The sequence below is a fragment of the Nothobranchius furzeri genome, chromosome 9, assembly GCF_043380555.1.
Source record: "Nothobranchius furzeri strain GRZ-AD chromosome 9, NfurGRZ-RIMD1, whole genome shotgun sequence".
NCBI lineage: Eukaryota > Metazoa > Chordata > Actinopteri > Cyprinodontiformes > Nothobranchiidae > Nothobranchius > Nothobranchius furzeri.
The window spans coordinates 45,769,445-45,796,207 of record NC_091749.1 but is presented as its reverse complement, the minus strand read 5'-3'; the positions used below and the strand labels follow the sequence as shown (position 1 = coordinate 45,796,207).

The 26,763-nt window shown below is 43.0% G+C and overlaps 1 protein-coding gene across 1 annotated transcript; it reads right to left on the bottom strand.

The window, feature by feature from the left end:
* Window positions 1–1,836: 1,836 nt before the first annotated feature.
* bbs4 (Bardet-Biedl syndrome 4) lies at window positions 1,837–26,763 on the bottom strand. Its single transcript, XM_015953634.3, has 16 exons — window positions 26,714–26,763; window positions 24,927–24,969; window positions 20,494–20,573; window positions 19,936–19,999; window positions 19,600–19,711; window positions 18,620–18,692; window positions 17,998–18,051; window positions 17,795–17,922; window positions 15,946–16,000; window positions 15,788–15,856; window positions 15,464–15,616; window positions 3,954–4,125; window positions 3,678–3,747; window positions 3,440–3,584; window positions 3,162–3,366; window positions 1,837–2,216 (listed from the first exon to the last, which is right to left on the bottom strand). The coding sequence occupies exons 1-16, from the start codon at window positions 26,735–26,737 to the stop codon at window positions 2,065–2,067; spliced, it is 1,599 nt and encodes a 532-aa protein (XP_015809120.3). The 5' UTR covers window positions 26,738–26,763; the 3' UTR covers window positions 1,837–2,064.

Below are 26,763 nucleotides of genomic sequence, written 5' to 3'. Positions count from 1 at the left end.
AAATACATGATGAGTATATGTATTAAAACAAAAGAAAAGAAAATTTCTGAAACATCCTCTCTCGTTTTCTGAACGAGGTCTCAGGGAGCGCTTTGCTGAATGGAAGTGTGGGAATCACTTTCTGAAACAGACATGTTTTTGGTTTTTAATCCTATTTGTTCTATTAAAGGACAGAAAATATATAAGATCCATCCATCCTCTTCTGCTTATCTGGAGTCAGGTCGCAGAAGCAGCAGCCTAAGCAGAGAGGCCCAGACTTCCCTCTCCCCAGCCACTTGGGCCAGCTCTTCCGGGGAATCCCAAAATGTTCCCTGGCCAGACGAGAGACATAGTCCCTCCAGCGTGTCCTGGGTCTTCCTTTAGGTCTCCTCCCAGTTGGACATGCCTGGAAAACTTTACCAAGGAGGCGTCCAGGATGCATCCTAACTAGATGCCTGAGCCACCTCAACTGGCTCCTCTTGATGTGGATGAGTAGCGGATCTAGTCTGAGTCCCTCCTGGATGACTGGGCTTCTCAGCCACCATGCAGAGAAAAGTCACTTTGGCCGCTTGTATCCGTGATCTCATTTTATCTGTCACTACCCAAAGTTCGTGACCATAGGTGAGGGTTGGAACGTAGATCAACCGGTAAATCATCTTTTTTCTCGGCTCTCTCTTCACCATGACAGACTGGTGCAACGAATAAGATCCATGCAGATGCAGCACCAATCTGCCTATCAATCTCGTGCTCCAGCGTTCCCTCACTCGTGAACAACATCCAGAGATACTGAAACTCCTCCACTTGAGGTAGGACCTCGTCCCTGACCTGGAGAAGACATTCTACCCTTTTCTGACTCAAGACCATGGCCTCGGATTTAGACCTGATTCTCACCCCAGCCGCTTCACACTTGTCTGCGAACCGCTTCAACGAAATGAAGCCAGCAGAACCACATCATCTGCAAAAAGCAGATACCTGATCCTCAGGCTACCAAACCCCTCAACACCTTGGCTGCACCTAGAAATCCTGTCCATAAAAGTTATGAACAGGATCGTGACAAAGGGCAGCCTTGGCGGAGTCCAACTCTCACCGGAAACGAGCTGGCTTACTGCCGGCAATGGGGACCAAGCTCTGGCACCGGTCATACAGGGACCTAATAACCCATATCAGAGGGCCTGGTACCCCATACTCCACAAGTACCCCCCAAAGGGCCCCCCCATGGGACGCGGTCAAACACCTTCTCCAAATCCACAAAACACAAGTAGATTGGTTGGGCAAACTCCCACGCACCCTCCAGGACCCTCCTCAGGGTAAAGAGCTGGTCCAGTGTAGCACAGCCAGGACAAAAACCCCATTGCTCCTCCTGAATCCGAGGTTCGACAGTCCAACAGACCCTCCTTTCCAGAATCCCTGAATAGACTTTAGAGGCTCAGGAGTGTGAGCTCCCTGTAGATGGAACACACTCTGCTGTCCCTGCGGTTACTAAACAAGGGTTACAGGTTCAGTTAGACCAGAATAATCCTACAGATCAGTGCTGATGGTGTTGGATGAAGGAAAACCGAACAGATTTGTTATTACTGTCTCTTTTTAATATTAAATACATCACTTTTGTATAAACATAATACTTATGAAGAATCTTCTATTCACAGTCACATCCTGTGATCCAAACAAGCTAGCTACTCTCTTGGTTTTAACAGTGATTGTCACAGTTTCTCCTTTTTAAGATATTATAGGAATGTCACTACATGGGAAATAATTTAACTCACTATAATATTATAGTTATAATAATTATATAACTACAATAACTACTATAACTATAATTTATAATTTTAACTCACTACTAAGTTAGTAAGCAACTTCATACATGTTGATATTAATAATTAGCTTAAAAACTTGGTTTTGACATTAGACCAAACTTGCCTGACATTGACAGTTCTTTAGAAAATGGAGTAACACAAAGCTTTACCATCAGTCCTCATCACATGACTCTATGGTACATTAATACCTAAGTCTTGAACCGCGGCTGACATCTTTAACTACAATAACACTAGAAGACAAGAATAACAGATATGTAACCAATACATGAATTCATTCCTCCACTTTTGATTTCTTCTTAGAGACTCTTGGTTTGGAGACAGAGTCTTCGGGTTCTTGGGAGCCTGGGGGGTCTGTAGGGGGGCTAGGGGCGTTCTCCACATCAGCCTCTGGCTCAAGAGCCACAGAAGAGCCTTTGGAACCTCCTAAAAACACAATAACAGACATGACTTTGTTCCACTAAACCTGCCCAGACACATCTGAGTCGAGTGGGAATCTAACCATTACAAGATGTACCTTCTGTTATAACAAATGTATGAATAATGTTTCTACTCAAGCAGTTTCTAAAGATGTTACATGCATAAAAGAAAACAGTTCAAAAGTTGGGAAATGAAAGTGTCAGAGAGAAACAGCAACAAAAGCAAACTAAATAACTAATAGACATTAATCAGACACACGTGTAATTATAAAAGGTCAAAAACTCTTGATTGTTTTTCTATTGTTATTCTGTTTTCATCCCTCTATTAACAACTTAGTCAAAAATACTAAACACAAAGGTTAAGTGTGTGGTTTGTTTACTTTATAGCTTTGCAAACAACTATGCAACTACAGTGGTGCCCCCAAGGAGGGGCCATGGCCACCCCTAGAAAATTGCTGGCCCCCCAGAGAAGACACCCTCTTTTGATATATCATAAACATAAAACCCAATAAAGATATGTATAATGCATGTGTAAATCAATAAATTGTAACTTTAAAAGTCACTGCTACTCATTTTCAAAACAAAAGTATACATCTCCAGTTTTTGTGAAGACAGCAACATGCATTAAACGTTTCCAAAATAAAAAATATTTCAAATAACTGAAGTATATTTTTCTGAATGTGTGTTTCCCATATTTGAGGTAAATGTGTTGGATGCATATTGTTTTTAATGAAAATGAATGAAGGAACAATACAAGCCCCCCCCCCCAATCAGGACATTTTACTGGGAGCACCACTATGAAACTATAAGACAGATGAAACAAGACAAAGTGCAACCTTCCAGATTATTTACAAATCACTTAATGCTCCTGAAAAGAGCACATTCACATCATCAGATCACATCTCACTCAGAAGAAGAATGGTTTATTCTAACCAGAGCTGGTCGTGGGTACCTGTAGGAAGCTGGATGTTCTTGTTGTAGCTAGCAGCTGAAGACATAGCCTGACCCAGAGCCTGGTTAGTGCCGAGAGGAACACCGGGAGGTTTGCTTGCTGCAGCTGAGTGTGGTTTGGATTTGGAGTCTTTGGATGGTTTGGTCCACACCAGACTTTCTGTCACCTGCAGGGCAGCACCCATCTTCTGAGCCATGTCCATCAGCTGTTAGTGTTTAGAAGAAAAAGTTTCAGCAGCCTGAAACAGCAGCTGACTCTGGAGAGAGGATCTACAGCACCTCAGGATCAAACTCAAAGTTGTTACTGCTGTCCCGAAGAAGGTTCACTTTCCTTTCCATCTCCTCATACTGATCCAGAGCTCTCTTCTTGTCGCCATGGTTGTACACAAATATTGCAAAGTTTAGATTGACCAAGGGGTTGGATCTGGTAGAGATCAGCCACAGAAGAAGAGAAAAAAAACATCAACATTTTGAGTTGGGATGAATGGAATATTGAGGGCAGAATAAAGTCACTGACTCATCCATATTCACTGCTTGTTCGTATGCTCTGGTGGCGTTCTCCACGTCCTCCAAATTGGTCAAAGCCACTGTAATCACAGACATAACAACCGAATTACAGTCAAATCCTGGAGCTGCTGCACAAGGCCTTAAACAGAGACTGTACCAGCAAACATTCTCACATGCACTGGTTTAAAATAAAAAAAGACTTCCTGCAAGGTCAGTGCTTAGTCACCTAAGCTCAAACTGTTATAGACTCAAAATGACAGAAACTTCCACAGCTTTGAGTCGTTACCTGCCAGCAACATGTAGAGTTCCCCCATCCGAGGGTTCAGGTTGATGGCTGCACTGAGGAAGTGGAAGGCTGAAGCGTACTGCTGCATGGTCAGGTGTACCAGCCCAAGGTTGTACAACACTTTCCAGTCAAAAGGAGACAAGTAGTGAGCGCGTTTCAGGCAGCTGATGGCCTGTGGGATCAGGGTGGGAGAGGTTGTACTGGATTCATAATACTTTCTTCAAATAACTCATCTTATTGTCACTCTTTAGTAATATTTACTAAAATTCCTACACAATGAGCTCCATTGAAGTAGAAGAAAAGGAAAGGTCAGAGCTAAAACAAGGCCACAAACCCTTTATCTTTCTTTAGCTTGCAGATGTTCTAAATAATTCATGAAATTCTCAGATTCAAATTTTAACTCATCATTCTGTGGGATTTATTTCACTATTGAAACTCAAGGATATCCATTTTTTGTTGACTTCTTCCAAACTGTTGTTGTTGGTATCCAGATAATAATTTCATCTTTTAGCAAAAACTCATACATGCGGCAGAACAGAACGGCTGGATGTGGCTCTTCCATACTAATGTCCAACACACTAGTGTGTGTGGAATTCCATAAGTAGGTAAATCTGTAGAGTGATAGAAAAAAAAAAACACTGGCAGAAATGTACCTCCAGATACAGAAAGACCCAGAAAGAGTTGTCTGTAGGGAAAATGTGAAATCAGGCAAAACAAAATCTTGACCTGTATTTTTGAGACTCAATCAGGAATTTCATCCCACATAAAGAAGAGTAACGACATGAAACAGATTGTTTAGTCCTTGTTGGTGTGAATGCATCCTCTGTTAACTGCTTACAGAAAGTCCAAAAGGCTGCTACAAGATTCCTAACCAATACAAGCAGACGATGCCATATCACTCCCATCTTGGCCGATCGACACTGGCTCCCTGTGTCCTAACAAGTGCTTACAAAGCTCTCAGTAATCAGACTTCAGACCTGTCTGAGCTGCTTACTCACTACGATGTACAGACCATCACTTGCTCTGCACTTCTAAAATGAAATACACATCCTGTGGTGAGCGGGCATTCACCTTCGTCGCTCCGGATGTTGTCTAGATGTGCACATTTCAAATTGGCTTTCGCCTGGTGAATGTTTATGTGATCCAAGATGGCTGCCGAGTAGGTGTGGTGAGATTGCTGAGCTCTACTAATATATGAATATCAGCAAAATAAGATAACATCCACCCTTTCTAAGCTTGCTTTTTTGTGGCTTAAGTAATTAGAAACCTTTGGCTTAAACCATTTTTGAGCTAGATGAAGTATTGAACATTTTTTCAACACATGAAGTGTTGGACATATTTTTTCGGCACATGTTTCAACCAGCTGGGAATCTGACAACACCATAAAGTTATTAACCATCCAAGGAAACTGTTTGGAACAACAATGTCTATGGAGAATCTGGTCCAAGATATGGAGGAGATGAAAAAGTCCTTGAATTTCATGTCACATGAGATAACTAAAGTGGCAAAACACCAGAGCGGCCTACAGGAGGTATTGAAAGAAGTCTTCTTCGTCTTCGTCTTCGTCTTCCTCCGCTTATCCGGGTCCGGGTCGCGGGGGCAGCATCCCAATTAGGGAGCTCCAGGCCGTCTTCTCCCCGGCCTTGTCCACCAGCTCCTCCGGCAGGACCCCAAGGCGTTCCCGGACCAGATTGGAGATGTAACCTCTCCAACGTGTCCTGGGTCGACCCGGGGGCCTTCTGCCGGCAGGACATGCCCGAAACACCTCCCCGGGGAGGCGTCCAGGAGGCATCCTGACCAGATGCCCAAACCACCTCAACTGGCTCCTTTCGATCCGGAGGAGCAGCGGTTCTACTCCGAGTCCCTCCCGAATGTCCGAGCTCCTCACCCTATCTCTAAGGCTGAGCCCGGCCACCCTACGGAGGAAACTCATTTCGGCCGCTTGTATCCGCGATCTCGTTCTTTCGGTCATTACCCAAAGCTCATGACCATAGGTGAGGATTGGGACGTAGATCGACCGGTAAATCGAGAGCCTGGCTTTCTGGCTCAGCTCCCTCTTCCCCACGACAGATCGGCTCAGCGTCTGCATCACTGCAGACGCCGAACCAATCCGCCTGTCGATCTCCCGATCCCTCCTACCCTCACTCGTGAACAAGACCCCGAGATACTTAAACTCCTCCACTTGAGGTAGGACCTCTCCCCCGACCCGGAGGTGGCAAGCCACCCTTTTCCGGTCGAGAACCATGGTCTCAGATTTGGAGGTGCTGATCCTCATCCCAGCCGCTTCACATTCGGCCGCGAACCTACCCAGCAAGAGCTGAAGGTCAGAGCTGGATGAAGCTAGGAGGACCACATCATCCGCAAAAAGCAGAGACGAGATTCTCCTGCCACCAAACTCGACACACTCCACACCACGGCTGCGTCTAGAAATTCTGTCCATAAAAGTGATGAACAGAACCGGTGACAAAGGGCAGCCCTGGCGGAGTCCAACCCTCACTGGGAACAGGTCCGACTTACTACCGGCTATGCGGACCAAACTCACGCTCCTCTGGTAAAGGGACTGAATGGCCCTTAACAGAAAGCCACCCACCCCATACTCCTGGAGCGTCCCCCACAGGGTGCCCCTGGGGACACGGTCATAAGCCTTCTCCAAATCCACAAAGCACATGTGGATTGGTTGGGCAAACTCCCATGCCCCCTCCATCACCCTTGCAAGGGTATAGAGCTGGTCCACAGTTCCACGGCCAGGACGAAAACCACATTGCTCCTCCTCTATCTGAGATTCAACTATCGATCGGACCCTCCTCTCCAGTACCTTGGAGTACACCTTTCCAGGGAGGCTGAGGAGTGTGATCCCCCTATAGTTGGAACACACCCTCAGGTCACCCTTCTTAAAGATGGGGACCACCACCCCGGTCTGCCACTCCCTAGGAACTGCCCCCGATGACCACGCAATGTTGTAGAGACGTGTCAACCATGACAGCCCTACAACATCCATAGCCTTGAGATACCCAGGACGAACCTCATCCGCCCCCGGGGCTCCGCCGCTGTGTAGTTGTTTGACTACCTCAGCAACTTCTGCCCCCGAGATCGGACAGTCCATCCCCAGGCCTCCCAGCTCTGGTTCCTCCTCGGAATGCGCATTGGTGGGATTGAGGAGCTCCTCAAAGTATTCCTTCCACCGTCCGACTATAGCCTCAGTTGACGTCAGCAGCTCCCCATCCCCACTGTAAATAGTGTGAGCGAGTTGCTGCCTTCCTCTCCTGAGGCGCCGGACAGTTTGCCAGAACCTCTTTGGAGCCGATCGATAGTCTTTCTCCATGGCCTCACCAAACTCCTCCCACGCCCGAGATTTTGCCTCGGCAACTGCCACTGCTGCACCCCGCTTGGCTATCCGGTACCTGTCTGCTGCCTCCGGAGACCCACAGACCAGCCACGCCCTGTAGGCCTCCTTCTTCAGCCTGACTGCTCCCCGAACCTCTGGTGTCCACCAGCGGGTACGGGGGTTGCCACCACGACTGGCACCGGCCACCTTACGACCACAGCTAGCAACAGCCGCCTCGACAATCGCAGAGTGGAACAAGGCCCACTCGGACTCAATGTCCCCCACTGCTCTCGGGACGTGGTCAAAGCTCTGCCGGAGGTGGGAGTTGAAGACCGTCTTGACAGGTTCTTCTGCCAGGCGTTCCCAGCAGACCCTCACTATGCGTTTGGGTCTGCCAGGTCTACGCGGCATGTTCCCTTGCCATCTGATCCAACTCACCACCAGGTGGTGATCAGTTGACAGCTCCGCCCCTCTCTTCACTCGGGTGTCCAAAACATACGGCCGCAGGTCAGATGATACGACTACAAAATCTATCATCGACCTGTGACCTAGGCTGCCCTGGTACCAAGTGTACCGGTGGGCATCCTTATGTTCGAACATGGTGTTCGTTATGGCCAAACTGCGGCTTGCACAGAAGTCCAATAACAAAACACCGCTCGAGTTCAGATTAGGTGGGCCGTTCCTCCCAATCACACCCCTCCAGGTCAAGCTGTCATTGCCCACGTGAGCATTGAAGTCCCCCAGCAGGACAATGGAGTCCCCTGATGGAGCACTATCTAGCACTCGTCCCAGGGACTCCAAAAAGGGTGGGTACTCTGAACTGATATTTGGCCCATAAGCACAAACAACAGTCAGGACCCGTTCCCCGACCCGAAGGCGCAAGGAAGCTACCCTCTTGTCCCCCGGGGTAAACCCCAACACACAGGCAGAGAGTCTCGGGGCTAACAAAAAGCCAACCCCAGCCCTCCGCCTCTCACCCGGAGCAACTCCAGCAAAGTAGAGTGTCCAACCCCTCTCCAGGTCTCGGGTTCCAGAGCCAATGCAATGTGTCGAGGTGAGTCCGACTATATCTAGCCGGTACCGCTCAACCTCTGCCACAAGCTCCGGCTCCTTCCCCGCCAGCGAGGTGACGTTCCATGTCCCAAAAACTAGTTTTCTTGTCCGGGGATTGGACCGCCAAGGCTCCCGCCTTGGTCTGCCACCCGATTCGCATTGTACCGGACCCTTCATGTTCCTCCTGCGGGTGGTGGGTCCACAGTTGGACGAGCCCATGTATCCGGTTCGGGCTGGGCCCGGCCGGGCCCCATGGGCGAAAGCCCGGCCACCAGGCGCTCGCTCACGGGCCCCAACCCCAGGCCTGGCTCCAGGGTGGGACCCCGGTAACCCTCCGGGCCGGGTACTCCGACTCTTCGTTTTAACCACCATGAAAGATCCTTCGAACCGTTCTTTGTCTCACCCTTCACCTAAGACCAATTTGTCATGGGAGACCCTACCAGGGGCACTAAGTGCCCCAGACAACATAGCTCCTAGGATCATTAGGGCACTCAAACTCCTCCACCACGATAAGGTGACGGTTCAAAAGAAAGAAGTCAAGCAACTTAAGGCTTTAATACAAGAAAATGACATTTAGATGACAATTAGATGCTGATGCTGTAAGTAAAATAACAAATTTAGATAAAACCATATTTATTCAAGGCACAAATGAAAATGAAGTTATAACAGTTGTTAATAAATTTAAAAGTAAAAAGTCAGCAGTTTTACATGGATTTGATATGTCTGTTGTAAAAGAAATCATTGAGATTATAGCCAAACCACTTACACATATTTGTAACCAGTCTCTCCAATCAGGAAAATTTCCTGAAAGGATGAAGGTTGCAAAAGTAATTCCTATCTATAAGGCTGGAGACAAACATGACTTTTCTAATTATAGACCAATTTCTATTTTATCTCAATTCTCCAAAATACTAGAAACAATATTTCATAAACGATTGTATGACTTTATTGAGCATCATGATATTCTTTCTGAACAGCAATATGGTTTTAGACGTGATCGGACAACTTCTCTGGCAATTGTTGATCTAGTGGAGAAAATATCTGATGCAACTGACAACAAACAATATGCTGTTGGGGTGTTCTTAGACCTAACCAAAGCTTTTGATACTGTTAATCATGACTTATTAGTAAAAAAAAAATTGTGTAGATATGGCATCAGGGGTGTGGCCTATGACTGGATTAAGAGTTATTTAGAGAACAGACTCCAATATGTCCACATTAACAACACTGATTCACAGCTACTGACAGTTACCACCGGTATCCCACAGGGGTCAGTGTTAGGTCCCTTGTTGTTTATTCTTTATATTAATGACATATGTTTAGTTTCTAAAACATTGCATTTCATACTATTTGCAGATGATACTAATGTTCTAAGTTTTGGGAAATATTTAATAACATTAATGGACAAAGTTGAGAAAGAATTAAATTAGTGCTGAAACGATTCCTCGAGTACCTCGAATAATTCGAGTACAAAAAATCCTCGAGTCAAATTATCTGCCTCGAGGATTCGTTTAATTCATATTTAATTAATTCATGGCTTTGCAATCGCCCGGGGTCATGTTTCACCCGGACCGAAATAAGTGACGCACATGCCCACTGGACTGAATGCACACGCGAGTAGCGAATATAACTTAACTTTCTCTTAAGCCATGGCGGACAACTTGAACCCCGATGGAGTGCGAAAAAGACAGAAAATGTCAAAGTTGTGGAACCATTTTCACGTCGTAAGGTGGAAAACGTAGTCCAGTATAAATACAGTAAAATGGATTTAGCCTAGCACAACACCACACCCTCCGTGCTGCAGCACCTGTAAATGTCACTTCTGCAAGCGGACTCGGAGCCTCTACAAGATAATGCTTTTTAGCCTGTTTTTCTATATATTCTGCGGACTCTGCGACTTTTTCGTTTGTAGCGCTCAGTTTCAGCTCACACCTTACATCTGGTAGCAACACGTCGGACTTAAAATGTGCTAAAAATAGCAGTTTTTACACAACACGTCGGACTTTTTATTGTGTTATTGATGTCTGTTGTCCCTCGGGGTTTCTGCAGGAGGACACGGGTATTTATGAGTGGCGGAGGAAAACGAAAGAAAGTAAATACATGTTTTGTGATCAGTATAATTTGACAAAACCACAGCAAACATGCTTTTGGCAATCCTTGTTAGTGTGAGAAAAAAAGTGTGGAAATTAAAACGGACGTGTGTTAATAGGGAAACAGCCGGCGAGCTGTTTGCGCCGTGAGCGGTTCTGGTTCTGTTTGGGCCGCAGCCGCTCGCAGCGTTATCCTCCTAGTTTTTGTCTGGCTTGCAGGCTAGCAGATTCTCGCACGAGGGGAAAATCGGCTCAGGTTTACTTATTTTTTGCACAGGCATTTGTTTACTGTGAAGTAAAGTTGAAGTGCTGAAGTTATGCAAACTAATTTTGAATAAAACTTGAATAACTGGCAATTGCTTGCTCATTTTAAGAGGTCTTTCATAATTATAACATGCTATTTGATATCAAATCAAATCACTTTTATTGTCACGTCACGTGCAGGTACACTGGTACAGTACATGCGAGTGAAATTCTTGTGTGCGAGCTTCACAGCAACAGAGTTGTGCACAAATACAGTAATGTAAAAACAAGTAAAATATAAAAATGGCTAATCTAAGTATACAAATGAATAAAGTAAACAATAAGATAAGAGATATAAAATGTACAGAGGTTGGTATGTGCAAAACAGTGGCATAAATGTACAGTATGGAGCGTGTAATGTTGGAACTTGGTGGAGCTCGCGACGAGGCAGCCATACTCGGCGCCATCTTGGCTCATCAATATATGATATAAAGGTTTACAAACACAAAAAGGTAATTTATTAGAGTACTCGATTAATCGAAAAAAAGATTCGATAGAGTACTCGATTAATCGAAAAAAAGATTCGATAGAGTACTCGATTACAAAAATATTCGATAGCTGCAGCCCTAAATTAAATGCATTAAAGTGTTGGTTTAACTTAAATAAATTAACTTCAAATTTAAATAAAACAAAATTTATCATATTTACTAATAGATCAATTACAGTGGATACACATCTCAAAATAAATAATACAGAAATTGAAAGAGTGAATGAAATAAAATTTCTTGGCATAACCATAGAAAAAGTTAAGTTGGAAACCGCATATTGACTCAATTAAAGCTAAGTTATCTAAATCATTAGCAGTTCTCTATAAAGTTAAATAATTTTTTGATGAAATAGCTTTATATCTTTTGTATTGTTCCTTAATTCTGCCTTATTTCATGTATTGTGTTGAAATGTGGGGAAATACCTACGAAACCCACTTAAAGCCTTTGTTTATAATTCAGAAGAGAGCAATTCGACTTGTAGCAGCTTGTAGAGAGCATACACATTTACTTTTTACTCGTTTAAAAGCATTAAAGTTAAGAGAATTAGTTACATTAAGAACTGCACAATTTATGTATAAAGTGATGTATAATTTGATGCCAAAACAAATTCAGGATCTGTTCCAGATCAGAGAGAGTGTTTATGATCTCAGAGGGTATAAAATGTTTAGAAAGCCTAAAGTAAGAACTAAAATGAAACAACTTTATAATTCTTGTGGTGGGGTTGATGTGTGGAATAAATTATACCAGGAGCAAAAAGATTGTTCAACAATGGTAAAGTTTAAGGGTATGCTTAAATCAAATGTGATTAAATATTATGAATCAAGTCAATGAAAAAATGCATAAAATATTAAAGGTCTTTTTTTAATATAAAGCAAGAATGGGGATTTGAATATATTCCCATACATTTCAAATATGATGTAAAAATTATGGAATTGGTATGCTATTCTAAAATTTAGTTTAAGTTCAAAGGGTTTGGGGGGTTGGGCTTATAAGCTTATGCTTCTGCCTGCACCCATTCTTACCATAGTCTAAATTGTGCGTTTGCTTGTAAACCTGCAAATGTTTCTTTGTTATACTATTTTATTGTGCTATTGTTCTTAATTTCTCATTTAATTTCTCATTAAACTTCTCATAACTTCTCATATAAATTCTCCTATTCTCCTTCTTAGGGTCTCTAATGACCTTCTGACTCACAGTGATGCAGGGGACTGTTCTGTTCTGGTCCTGCTGGACCTGACTGCAGCCTTTGACACTGTTGACCATCACCTGCTACTGCAGAGGCTGAGAGACTGGGTAGGCCTATCAGGAACTGCTCTGGAGTGGTTCTCCCCTCATCTTTCTGAGCGTTCCTTTTCTGTGGCCGTCTCCAAGTTTAATTCCTCCAGCACCTCCCTTACCCATGGTGTCCCACAAGGTTCTGTGCTGGGGCCTCTGCTCTTCCTCCTCTATCTACTTCCTCTTCAGCACATCCTGGGCTCCTTCAAAGGAATCTCCTTACACAGATGGGCTGCAAAGTGGCGCAATTGTTAGCATCGTTGCCTCGCAGCACGAAGGTTGCAGGTTCGAAACTCAGCTGTGGCCTTTCTGCGTGGAGTTGCGTGTTCTCCCCATGCATGCGTGGGTTTCCTCCGGGTACTCCGGTTTCCCCCACAGATCACAACATGCCCTATAGGTTATAAATTGTAAGTCGCTTTGGATAAAAGCATCTGCCAAATAAATAAACATAAACATAGATGACATCCAACTGTACATCTCCTTTAAGCTCCATGAGATGTCTAAGCTGCAGAAGTTACACACCTGCTTAGACTCTATAAAACCTGGATGGCTGGGAGCTTTCTTCAGCTGAATGAAGATAAGACTGAGATCCTCATCTGTGCCCCAGACAAGCTGGTTCCCAAAGTCAGAGACTTTCTTGGTCAGCTTGCTACTCACACCAAACCCTCTGTCAGGAATCTTGGCGTGACCTTTGACCCAGCTCTCACCCTGGATTCTTATGTCAGTTCTCTTGTTCGCTCTTCCTTCTTCCATCTCAGGAACGTTGCTAAGCTAAGTCCCATTCTGTCCATTATCCACACCTTCATCTCCTCACGCTTACACTACTGTAACTCTCTTTTCACGTGTCTGAGCAAAACCTCCCTGAACTGTCTACAGGTGGTTCAGAATGCCTGTGCTCGGCTTCTGACCAAAACCTCCAAACACACCCACATCACCCCGCTTCTCCTCCAGCTTCACTGGCTGCCAGTCAACTTCAGGGTTCATTTCAAGACCCTGGTTCTGGTCTACAGGGCCTTACATGGACAACCCCCCCCCCCCCCCCCCCCCCCCCCCCCCCAACCTGAGATCAGTGAATTCAGTGGTCTCCTTTTGAAAGCAGCTGAAAACTCACCTGTTCAGGCTGGTTTTGGTGTGACCTTCATCATCCTCTCCTTGTGCTGTCCCCCATCCTATTCCACCTTCCTCAGGATCCACTGATTTCTCTTTCCTATTCACTCTCTCTCTTTCTTTACATTTTAAATCACAACTGTCTATTTTTTGCTCATTTTAAATATATTTTAATTCATTTTCTAAATTATTTTTTATATTTTACATTTTTTGTTTTTGTGAAGTGCCTCGTGATTTTTATCTTGAGAGGCGCTATAGAAAAGATCTTCTTCTTCTATTGGGTGTCTCCTTTGCTTCCTTTTATTTTTATGGACTGTTTCTTTTATACTCTTTTTTATGCCTTACCCCAATTTTAATTGTTTAGTTTTTATTTTTATGTTATGTATCCACACTACGTACGACATGCCGCTTTTCTTAAAGTGATGGTGTGTATTTATCCTGGCGATAGGGGGCAGTACATACCTAAATCATTTCAAGCAAACAGTATTTTTATGTTTGAGTAAGACCTTACCAACGGATGACCATTAGGGTCAAAATTCCCCAAGAGCACTATTTTTGAACAAGTTCTTGGTCAGATCATTCAACCTCCAGCAAAACGACAAGTACAGCATACTCCCTTTCATCACTGACAACAAGCGAAGAGGTAAATGTATTTATTTATTTAACTTATGTTTTTAGAGGATAAAACCCTAAATGTGTAAAACAACAACAACATCTATGAATGGTAAAAGTTCTGTCACTGTTACAAGTCAGTAAATGCATTTTGATCTCACGGGCTCCCGTAGAAGGAAACGTGGCATCTAATATGGTGTCACCCAGAGACTTAGACCCGCTGCCACGTATTTTAGACCTGATTTTTATGGTTATGTTACGAAGCCACCAATATTTTTCAACAACTAGGCATCATTTAATTTATCATCATTTAACAACATTTGGATTTTTTCCAGAGATTAGCAGTAAAAACTACACATTGTCTCTTTAATGCTCTGGTTTTAGTATTTTAATTTTATCAACATTTTTTTTACTCATTGTCCATGAGGGGCTTTTAAATGTAGTATTTTGCCTGTTCTGCTGCCCTTTCCTTGTCAGGATCTTTAGTCAGCTGACATGCTGTGGTTAAATGTTAAAAGAATCAACACTCTTAAAATTTAGAGACATTGTAGAATTGCAGACAGCACAAATATTATTTCTTGCAAGAAACAAACTATTACTAGAAAACATCCAAAAATGATTCATTGAGAAGGAAGGGGGTTATAAATTACGGGAACTATCTCATTTCAGAATTCCTTTTGCACGTACAACAAGTAAAACCTTTTGTATTTCGGTATGTGAAGCAAGACTGTGGAAAAGGATGGAGGGGACACTAAGGAAATGTGTTACTTTGATTCGGTTTAAAAAAAAATACAAAAACAATATTTATACCAGGTACAGAATTGAGGAGGGTATTTCAGTTTGACAGTCTGTGTTTAAATTATTTACTATTATTATATTAACAAGGACATTATTATAATATAATAAAAAGGACAGGCATAAATATAAGCGTTTTGCTTCTGCCTGAGCCTTTTCAGTCACTTTAAATGTAATGTTTTATGATTATATTATGTTTTGTTGTATTTCTGACTGAATAAATCGAAAGAAAAAAAGTGCTTTACAAAGAAATATGGGATGGTATGGTATCTTCTTGGTGAAGTAGGGTAATTTTTTAACTAGCTTGATTTAAATCTACCTCATATGGGTATTTTTTAAACCAATTTCGTAACGCTACATTCTACACTAAGCACATCATACTGAGGGGCCCTAATCTGTATGATGCATGTCATCAGTTTCTGTTTCTTCAACCTTGAAAAACACAAAAACAGAATTACTCACAGCTACATATTTCTTCTTTCCAAAGAAGCACATGCCAATGTTGTTCCAGAGCGGGGGGCTCTCAGGCACAGCACAAGCTGCCACTCGGTACTTGTTCATGGCCACATCAAAGTCACCGTGGGTTTGCATCATGCAGCCTGCAGCCAGGATGGCCTGGGAATAAAAACAGTGATTAGAGGAAGATGTAACCTTTGAAACAGCACATGATGAAAGTCAAGAAGACTAACATCTGATGGTGAAGGACCTTCTGCTTTGACTGAACAGCCTTCAAACCTTCAGGTGTTGAGTAGAAAACTAAGTTTATGCTGAAGTGTAATGTCATACCTTGTAATTGTTTGGGTCAAAAGTGAGGGCATTCCCGAGGTGCTCAAAGGCTTTTTGGTATTTACCAAGCTAAAAAAAATAACCATTTTTATTAATAGTATTATTTTACATGAGCATACATACATACATACATTAAGGCTACAAACAAATATACCAACCTGTAAATAAAGAAGGCCAAGTGTGGTCAGAAGTTCAGTGTTCTCTGGAGAATACCTGAACAGAGACAGAGAGAAGCTAAATGAAAAGGGTCACTTTTTCAATAACTGAAGCCAGCCACTATGGCTGACAGTCAGATTATTCCAACAGGCTTGTTTTCAGAATGATTACAGAGTATTAATGATGGCCTGTGAGCCCTAAAGGAAAACAGCAAAGAGGAGGCAGACTGACACTGAAATAAGACTCAGCAGTAAGTCTCATTAAAGCGACGCAGGTATTGGGGCGTTTGATTAATTCATTTGCCCCAATAGGAGGCAGCCATAATGAGCTCTGTTACAGACACTGATGTGGTTTACTTATTTACACCATGGCCTCATGTTTAAATATTCAGTAAAGTGGAAATGAGACAAAATTTAAAAGGACCTTGGGTAAAAACGAGGCAAGGGTGGAGCTTCGAGCTAAACCGAATGTTTGCTGGAGGGTGCTTCAGAGACTGAACATCATCAGACACATCAAGCTGGAACAACTTAAAAATACCAAACCGTCTCAGAATGAGTGTTTCAAAGCAGTCCTACTTAATGATTTGGCTCATGGCCATAAAAAACAGACACTTTCCTTGTACCAGTTTCAGTTCCTGAAACTAAATAACTGATTGGTTTAGAATATTTATGGAGCTAATCAGCGGTGGTCCAGAATGACAGTTTTTAAGGGACAGTTTAGATCTTGTCTGGTGGGGTTTTGAAACGTTGTAAACAAATAATCTCCTAATATACTTTCTGCTTCAAACAGCCTCAGTTTGGAGAAACAGATCAGTTTTGATTGAACAGAGGAATTTGAGGCTACTTGTATGGTACGTGCACATCTGGGTCCAGCCCTGGTAATTTAATTGTGTTCACACCTGGGTAATCTGTGTGTTTCCTGTGCTCAGTTGACCCTTTTTTTTTAACCTGCTCTCCGGCGGTCCGCCTTGTGTGCAGCCGACCCAGCACACCGACTGCAGACTGGTTGGTTGGCTGAAGTTCACGCCAAACTATAGAGGGAGCTTCTGATTGGCAGGTAGAGTGAGCCAGTGGAGGCTTCCAGCATACACGATGCATTATCAGTCTGCCCGCGGTGGAGTAAACATCTTCTCTGACTGCAGCTCAGACCTGCTGCTCCAGCTGCAGCAGCGCGAGGACGGACTGCTGTGAGGAGCAAACAGCGCCCAGTGAGAGAGTAGGAAACTGTGTGCTTCATATCATATGAAAGCAACACTGCTCATGGCTGCCTTTGTTTACCAACAAAGGAAAATACCATGGACTTCTCAATGCATCTTTTGCCCCGCCCAAGTGCTCTGAGACATCCACGTTTCTGAGAAGCATAAGTGAACAAAGCCTGGCCACGCGGGAGCGTGCCGATGTTACCAAGACCGGATGGGGGCAGGACGGGTGTGAAAACGCCAACAGAGTCTTAAACAATTCCAATCTCAAAGTCTTGTAGCATGTAGTAAAAAAAACTCTTTTATAACATTAAGATTAAAAACTTCAGCACTTCCTGATCATTCCATCAGAATTCTTGTTGAACTCCAGCCAGAAATGATTTTTTGCTGCAATTAAGTGCACAAATCAATGTCAATAACCATTTATTGTAAACTGTATGGGATGTAAAAGTCTATAAAAACAGCCAGTGGCTCATCTGTCTGGACAGAACTAATCACTGTTTCTACAAACTGAGGTTGTTAAATGAGATAAATACAACAGCCATTTTCACCCACTGTAAAAACTATCTGGATTGTCCCTTTAATTGAAGAGACGCCTCTCTGTTTGTCTGCTAAGTGCCTGTTAGCAGTGACAACGTTCATGCTTCACTTACTCCACAGCTCTCTTATACACATCAATGGCCTTGTCGGTTTCTCCAGCCAGCAAATGAACCTTCCCGAGCATCATGAAAGTCTTGTCGTGTTTATTTATCTGAAGTGCCGCGTTCAGATGATCCTCAGCCTGACAGAAACAAAAAGTCTAAATGCTTAAAGCCCCAGTTGTTGACTTCTGTTTGTACAACTTCAACATACTCACACTTCTGAAGTCTTTGATGAAGTAAAAGCACATGCCCAGATTATGACTGATTTCCTAGGGTGAGAAAGTGTCAAATATCATTATTTTACATGGATTGTTGTTGCATGCTTGTTTGAAAATTTGTTTTCTCACACAACAGCTTTGCAGGGAGACACATGGTGCAGTTAGCTAAGAGTAGCAAGAGCAAGGATTATTTATGTTTTGAAAACATGGCGGTGAATAATGAGAGAGTTTCATATGCTCTTTAACAACGCGGGTGTCCCAAACGTAGCCCCAAAGTTGTTTTTCAGTAAATTGTTGTCAAGTGAAGGAGGTTCACTCAGAGTGTTTCCTGTTCTGGATGTGGCAGAGTTTTGTTGAGAGAACTTCAAGCTGTGTTTTTAAGGAGGAAGATGCCGGCAGTGCCTCTAAACACTTTCTCTTAGAACTTCAAGGCAAAGCAGAAACTCGGTACTGGTTTTTGTGTGTGTGTGTGTGTGTGTTGTGTGTGTGTGTGTGTTGTGTGTGTGTGTGTGTGTGTGTGTTGTGTGTGTTGTGTGTGTTTGTGTGTGGTGTGTGTGTGTGTGTTGTGTGTGTGTGTGTGTGTGTGTGTGTGTGTGTGTGTGTGTGTGTGTGTGTTTACCCAGTCTTTTTCATTGAGTTTTGCAGCTTCATGATAGAACTCAATAGCTGCTTTGTGCTTTCCCAGAAGGAATCTGTAGAGAGAATAAACAACGATCGATATCAGAAATTAAAGGTTCAATATGGAACATGGTCACCATAGCGACATCTAGAGTGTACAGGTTGTTGTTGCAACAGAAACATTTTCCAGCCATAGGGGTATTGGTTCACTGCACTGAAGTGACCAGCCAGCACCATGTCCAGTGATGAATCCCATTAGTCATCATCACACCCTGGTGAAATCACATCTCCGCATTTGACCCATCCCTGTGGAGAGCAGTGAGCTGCAGCAGTGGCTGCACTCAGGAACCATTTTGTGGTTTAACCTCCCAATCCAAACCCTTAAAGCTGAGTGTCAAGCAGGGAGGCATTGGGCCCCATGTTTTAAAGTCTATGGTATGATGATCTGACTGGGATTTGAACCCTGATCTCCCAGTCCCAGGCAGACACTCTTCCACTAGGCTGCTGAGAAGGTTCAGGGTAAGGACACTTATTTTTCAACAGTATTTAACATTAGGACATCTTCTGGGATCAGAAGCAGCTGCTTGACTTGTCGAGTCCGCCATTTTGCACATTCCCAGCCTCGCCTTGCTGACTTTTTACCACATTGGTGGCCCTCTATTGGCTGGTAGATGTAAACATGAACGCAATATTATACTTTTTTTTATATAGCTTTTAAATGAAAAACTGTACATTCATTCTGCACACCTCTAAATGCTCAATGGAGGTAATATTTAAAAAATATATATAACTGTGTATCAAATTGTTCCATACTGAACCTATAACTAAAACTTCACCTACATGCTGAAAAACCATCACAGCGAGAGCCCTCTTTCCCATATTCTCCCACTGCTTTATTACGTATATTTGTCATTTGCCCGTTTTGTTAGCTAACAAGGAAGAGTTGGTGCACTGGTGCAAGCTGGAGAGCAGCAGACTCACAGTGATCTGGCCACTTGCTTGAGGTTGTCACTGCTGCTGGGATTAAGGATGGCACAACTCTGAAACAGCTCCAGGGACTGTTGGATCTTCCCCTCAAGACGTAAGATTAGTGCTGGGAAGAAAAAGACACAAAAAGAGGATTATCGTCTACTTGAAGGAGAAATAAAGTGACAAAAACATTAAGAATCAAAGGCGCAGCATGATGTCTTAAGAGCAGATTTGTGGAAATTAAACGACAGATTTAGAAACTTGAGAGAGGAGCATCAATGGGGCTTTTATTAAACATAGCTGTTAACTAACATCAAATGTGTGCATGAAGGAGAAATGCTAGCTAACCTTGAACATAAATAGCATATTCACACATTCCACTGGTCTCGTGCAGTTGTTCTTTAATGATCACCTAGAAAAACAAAAATGAGCGGATAATTCAGACAAAATTATAAAACTCACACATCATCTTTTAAGATTATTGTTCTTGAGATGATATAAATAGCATTGAAAAATTCTCAGTATCTTGCCCAGTCTGCCTTTGCATAATAAATCATTTTCACACTAGGATTAATACCTTCACAGCTGGAAAATGATTAAAAGTCTTGGTTAGCTTTTAGAGTTTTTGCAGATTACAAGAGACTAAGAGCAAGGTCTCTATCTTGTTATCACTTTGTTTAAAAATAGACCTTCTGAGCGTTGGTGAGAAGGGGGATCAAGCTGCACATTTTACAAGTTTAGCAGCTTATTCACAGAACACCTAACTGGTTTATGCAGAAATACCAGAAGTAATGCAGCAACAACATCCTCTGTGAAGACAGGCAGATGTGATTATTTGCCAGGAATGTCTTTTTCTTTATGACAACTGATCTGTAGGAAAAACCTGGAGGAAAAGCCTTTCTTTACCTTACAGGTCTCGTAGTCTTTGCGGAGGTAGTGCTGGTGGATGAGCCAGTTTCGCCTCTCCACAATAGGAAGCTCTGGAGCTGGGTGGATTCAAAATAACAGGTGAAGTAAGAGCAATGAGACTGAAAAAGATGTGTGAAAATGTTAGGCTGATTCCATTTAGCTGTTCATGTAACGTCTCTGTTTGTTGTCAGATGAATTATTCATCCTGTAAAGTGCCCTCCTTTTGCAGTCTTTTGTACGCCTCTGATCTGACAGTGAATGCAGATGTAACACACTGCAACCTAAATCCACAAGCTACATCTAATTCACCAGACACACTGGAAGTATTGGCTTACTAGTTGGGTTTAACGTTGGAACAGACAGCTCAAACTAAACACATATCTATGCGAGTGTGGAGGCTTTTTCTATTCTGACAGACGGATAAATAAGCGGGAACGAGCCCTACCTCTGCAGTCACTAGCGAGTCTTTGATGTGACTGTTAACATAGATGTTAGGACTTGAATCAACCGCGGGCTAAACTGTAATCTGTTCACCAGCCAGGCTGTAAATGTCACCTTGTAGGCAAGTTTTGCGTTACAAACACATGCTTTGTTTCCCAACCTCCCCATCTTTCTTCAAACATCTCGGCCGGCTGAGATATCCTTCTTGTTGCCAGGGCAACAATGTCTCTTGGAAGCCAGGTGCTTGTGACAGAACTAGAGACTGAATGAGCAGCACAATGCAAGGCTTTAGAGAAAGGGTTAGGTAACCTCAAGAACTAAACTCCAATGCTCCGACTCTTCTTCCCAGAGGAGAGCAACATTTCATTTCACAAGGAAGCAAATGCAATTCCGTCTGAAGCAGGCTTGATTCTGGTAATCTTGTTATCTTGCACCTACTACCTTTTCCTCTGGGGCTAAAAACGGGATTCAGTACATTGCAAAATAAAGTGCAAGTATTGAGTGTGTCGGTGACATTGGTTAGGGAATGTTTTATGAGCAGCGTGTTAAGATTCAGCGTGAATCGCACCAAAACTCCCTTCTGTCTCTATCTGTCAGCACTTCAAGCAGGACTCTGATGATCTGCTGCAAACACCAGAGTCTGCTCCAAACACTTCACAGGAATCCTCGCCATCGTGAAACTGCATGGGTTTCACGCGTTTGCCTCATCAAGATTTGGAACGGTCCTATTTGTAGAGACCCAATCCGCTTTCTTCCAGCTGAGACAGCGATAATACTCTTGTGCCTGGAATTCTGTGATGCTCCCGTATCCTCGAACATAAAGCAGGAACAACAGAATAAATGTAACATGCAGCTTCTGCAGGAAAGAACAGAGGCAGCCGACAGGCAGCTCAGCAGGAGGTGTCCCATTTCTAGTTGTGTGGAAAAACTTCATCCCGGAGGAATTTCGTCATTGTTCTAGCTGATCTAGCTAATGCTAAGCCACTTCTGTCATCCTCGTGTTTCAGCCATGTGCTAAAGGAGGATAAGAGCAGAGGAAAGGCATGCTGAGATGAAAAGACACATGTGGAGATCCTAATGAAAAAAATTTGGCACGTTTTTTTTCCTGAACACTTTAGGGACTTTTCATCTAGTGGAGCGGTTTGGTCTCACGTTAGGCTGCAGACACCAAGTTTTCTCAGCAAAGAGCCAGAATATGATGTCCGTACAGCGGTCATTGGTGGTATTATCTAGTAAACAAACACGTTATCCACAACATCACTTTGTGTTTACATTAAATAAACATCACTGTGTTTCATGGATGTAAAAACTTTGTTCGTCTTTTTAACACCTTAATCTATCAGCTGAAACTTCTCCCAGCCTTTGTTAGTGTCTACACGAGTGATCATCACTAAGTTAAAGAAATCAGATGTGTTCATGATCTAAAACATGCAGGAAACGTGCTGGAGGCAGACTGCAGTGCCAGGTGTTTCAGCTGAGTTTTTTCTAAGTCCAACAGACCGGCCCAGTACTCTGAAGTTGCAAATGCAGTATTCTTGCCACAGAGGGACGTGGCAAGTGACATTTCATTAACCCTGTAAACTGTCATTTTAGCACATACCGACTCATGAACATAATTAATAAACATGAAACAGTTGTATAGTACCAATTTTATTTATTTTATTTTATTTAGGGCAAAATGTAAGACAATAATAATAATTTTAAAATGCTTGAAGTAACATTGTTATTCTTTTTTATTTAAACAATTCTAGTATTTTGGGCATATGCTTTTATTTTAGTAGTTTTAGTTCAGTAAAGTAGTTCAGTCTTTAGTTTAGGTTTGTAGCGGAGTGTGAAGCGGCTGGGATGAGAATCTGCTCCTCTAAATGGTCTTGAGTCAGAAAAGGGTAGAATGTCTTCTCCTGGTCAGGGACGAGGTCCTGCCCCAAGTGGAGAAGTTTCAGTCTGGGTCTTGTTCACAAGTGAGGGAAAGCTGGAGCACGAGATTGATAGGCGGATTGGTGCTGCATCTGCATGGATCTTATATGTTGCACTAGTCTGTCATGGTGAAGAGAGAGCCGAGCCAAAAGATGATTTACCGGTCAATCTACGTTCCAACCCTCACCTGTGGTCACGCGTTTTGGGTAGTGACAGATAAAATGAGATCACGGATACAAGCGGCCAAAGTGACTTTTCTCTGCAGGGTGGCTGAGAAGCCCAGTCATCCAGGAGGGACTCAGACTAGATCCGCTACTCATCCACATCAAGAGGAGCCAGTTGAGGTGGCTCAGGCATCTAGTTAGGATGCATCCTGGACGCCTCCTTGGTAAAGTTTTCCAGGCATGTCCAACTGGGAGGAGACCTAAAGGAAGACCCAGGACACGCTGGAGGGACTATGTCTCTCGTCTGGCCAGGGAACATTTTGGGATTCCCCGGAAGAGCTGGCCCAAGTGACTGGGGAGAGGGAAGTCTGGGCCTCTCTGCTTAGGCTGCTGCTTCTGCGACCTGACTCCAGATAAGTGATGTGGGCGTTGTACCGATCTGTCGTGGTGAAGAGAGAGCTGAGCCTGAAGGCAAAGCTCTCAATTTACCGTTCGATCTACGTTCCTACTCTCACCTATGGTCATGAGCTTTGGGTAGTGACCGAAAGAACAAGATTGTGGATACAAGCGGCCGAAATGAGTTTTCTCTCTGGGCTCACCCTTAGAGATAGGGTGAGAAGCTCGATCATTCGGGAGGGCTCGGAGTAGATCCACTGCTCCTCCACATCGAGAGAAGCCAGTTGAAGTGGCTCGGGCATCTGGTCAGGATGCCTTTTGGATGCCTCCCAGGTGAGGTTTTCCAGGCCCATCCAACTGGGAGGAGACCCAAGGGGAGAGGGGGAAGTCTGGGCCTCTCGGCTTAGGCTGCCGCACCCACGACCCGACCCCGGATAAGCAGCTGAAAATGGATGGATGGATGGATGGATGGATGGATGGATGGATAGCTCAGTAGATGCTATAAAGGGACTAGGTCAACTTGCATATCAACAAACTGGCATTAAATGACTTTTAAACAACAAGAGAGTTGTTGATTTCTTGTCAAATCTGGGGGAAGGGAGATTTCCCTTGCCGATGTTGGAATTCAGTTGCAGCTGTTATTTATATGTTCGAAACCTTTTTTTAGACAAAGTTTTCCAAAATTAGTATGTCTAGTTTTAGTTAAATGCTTTTGAAACAAATCAGTGCTTAACAAGGCAGGGGGCCTGAACTAACAATAGGCCATAATGTAAGACACATATTATACAACTGTCACCTACAGGCAGAAGAACTGGGTGACAAAAGGGTTTTCTGAAAGCAATTAGGACAGAAAAATGATCTCACATACAGAAACCTCTTGCAGGCTCAGAAAGTACTGAGTGCATCGTTTTCTTTTTAAAGAGAACAAACAGAAGAACAAGGGCGACCTCTGCAGGCACAGATCTGACACAACAGGAAAAGCTATTAGACTGAATGCAAAATTACAGTGAAAAATAATTTGTCCCGTTTTTGCTTTTGGTTCATCAAACACAAAGTTTGCAGAGCTCCAAGAAAATTTCAATATCAGGAAAAAAACATCAGAGTAAATATGAAATCCATTTGCCAGCTACGATTCATTTTATTATAAAAATACAGGATCCCAACCAACCTGTGACCAAAATATAAAACACACACCAGATGTGACGGGACACACACACCTTCCAAACACTTCCACTTTTGGAGATCATAAAGAAGTTTTTGGCAAATGTGGAATGAGTCTTTGAGGTCTTTTGGGTCAGCAGATGCTTTTGTGTCCAAACCCTAAGGTCTGTCTGTTGTCAGGCCTGGACATATGGCTGGTGAACTTCAACTCAGCTTTCTAATTAAAGGGATTCATCGCATTTAATTTGTGATTCAAAAAGTCCTGGTAGGTTTGGAATCATAATTTTAAAAGTGCTTTTTTATCATGTTTGGGTTACAAATACTTGGGTGTAGCAGGGTTCCTGACCCTACCTTTAGGTGCGCGACGTTTCTTGGCTTCAGTAGAAATGATGAGCTGAAAAGTATGAAGCAAAAAAATAAATAAACCAGCAGATAAACTGGAAATAGAGGAATGCATTCATAGAAAACACCAATTCTGTGTTCAAAAAGTGAATGCAGATGGCAGGTCCCACCCAAACGACTAGTGGACAAGTGTGGAAGAACTGGTTTGCAGAAACAGTTGACATGGTAAATGGCCTGTATTTGTGTAGCACAAAAAAAAGCGCTTCACAACACAATCAGTCATTCACCCATTCACACACACATTCACACGCTGGTGAAGATGGACTGTAGCTACAGCTGCCTTGAGGCGCGCTGCCACCATCAGTCCCTCCGACCACCACCAGCAGGCAAGGTGGGTTAAGTGTCTTGCCAACACAACAGCTGCATTCTCTGGTGGGGGCCGGGATGAAACCGGCAACCTCCTGATTCCTAGACAACCTGCTAGCTCCTGAGCTACTGCTGCATATGTTCATAAACTAAAAGAAGAAGTAAACAGTCTTCACTTAGAGTATTTGAAATACTCCAAATGTAAATTGTGCAGGTTGTTTTAACTCTGTGACGTGATGAACAAAGAATGAACTCAACTGCTTTGTATAAATATTCAAGCAGGTACTAAGTCTTAACTGCTTACATCTGTTTATTCACACGGTTTAGCTCAGCAGTACATTTTCATGTTGTTGCAGATGAATTCCTGCAGCTTAATATACCAAATGCAAGTGGACAGTTTACCATTCCAAAGTTTGGCTATTTTAGAGAAACCCAGAGCTGCAAATGTAGTAAATAAGAACCATTTAAGTTCTAAACGCACTGTTATCAATTTAGCTTAATACTTTATAACAATACATGAAAGCGTTAATATATGAATGCTTTGTTTTCTTATATTAAAGGTTTTCCCTACATTGTTGTCAGTGTTGTGGTTTTATTAATTAATCAATAATTGTTTCCTTGTATATTTCCTTGTCAGTGATGTTTTTCAGGGTTTTCCTTTGTCCCTTGTTTAGTTGTGCCTCTTAATCATGTTGTATTTGCTCATTATTAGCATATTTTGTGGTATTGATTTTGTTTTCTAATTACCAATCATTGTTCCCAGTCAGTGTCCCCACCAATGTCAAGAGCAAATCTACGAACGCATTCAGCACTTTTGCACACATTCATCCACTAAACATAAACATCCAATTGCTTCTTATTTCAGTAATCACTCCTCCTTTTATTACTCCTAAGTTTCTAAAGTTTGTCAGAAACTACAGATTGGCTCCTCGTTGTTGCATTTCCTGTGATTACAGTAATTTTTTTTAGTTTTGTTTAGAGAACAGTCACCGGCGTTTTAGTAACGCGGTTTCCGAAAGGCTATTTGTCTGTTATTATAATCTGACCTGACACAAGAGGTGGGATTTGTTTTGAAGCCATTCGTTGTTAGAGACGAGTTAATAACGTTGCAGCTCCAGCAGACAGCAACGTTCGGCTCATGCCATTGTCCTGTTGTCATTTGACTGTAGCTAGAAGGTTCGTCTCGCTGTGGGTTAAAATGGAAAAAGCACGAAAGTTTTACTACTAGTTAGCTACAGCTCCATAAACTCCGACTTAATCGGTTAGCCAGGCAGCTGCTGACGCGCGCTCAAATGAGCAAAACACTACTATTCGGGTCTCAAGTCTAGCATTTTTGTAACGGACGAGGTGTTATGCTGTCACATATATTAATGACTATGTTCTGTTTGCTCCAGCAAAAGGGGCGACAAGGTGTTTATGCGTTAACTCACCGCAGTTTTTTCCTCGTCCGCCATCTTGAAATGATCAACAGTAGAAGCTG

What these genes read in the sequence shown, in the direction of transcription:
- bbs4 (XM_015953634.3), bottom strand. Translation starts at nt 26,737, where the DNA reads ATGGCGGACGAGGAAAAAACTGCG. An exon ending in TTGGCCTTCTTTATTTACAG is followed by an intron (nt 15,857 to 15,945) that starts GTTGGTATATTT and finishes TATTTTTTTTAG; the next exon opens with CTTGGTAAATACCAAAAAGC. An exon ending in ACTCTACATGTTGCTGGCAG is followed by an intron (nt 3,748 to 3,953) that starts GTAACGACTCAA and finishes CTGTGATTACAG; the next exon opens with TGGCTTTGACCAATTTGGAG.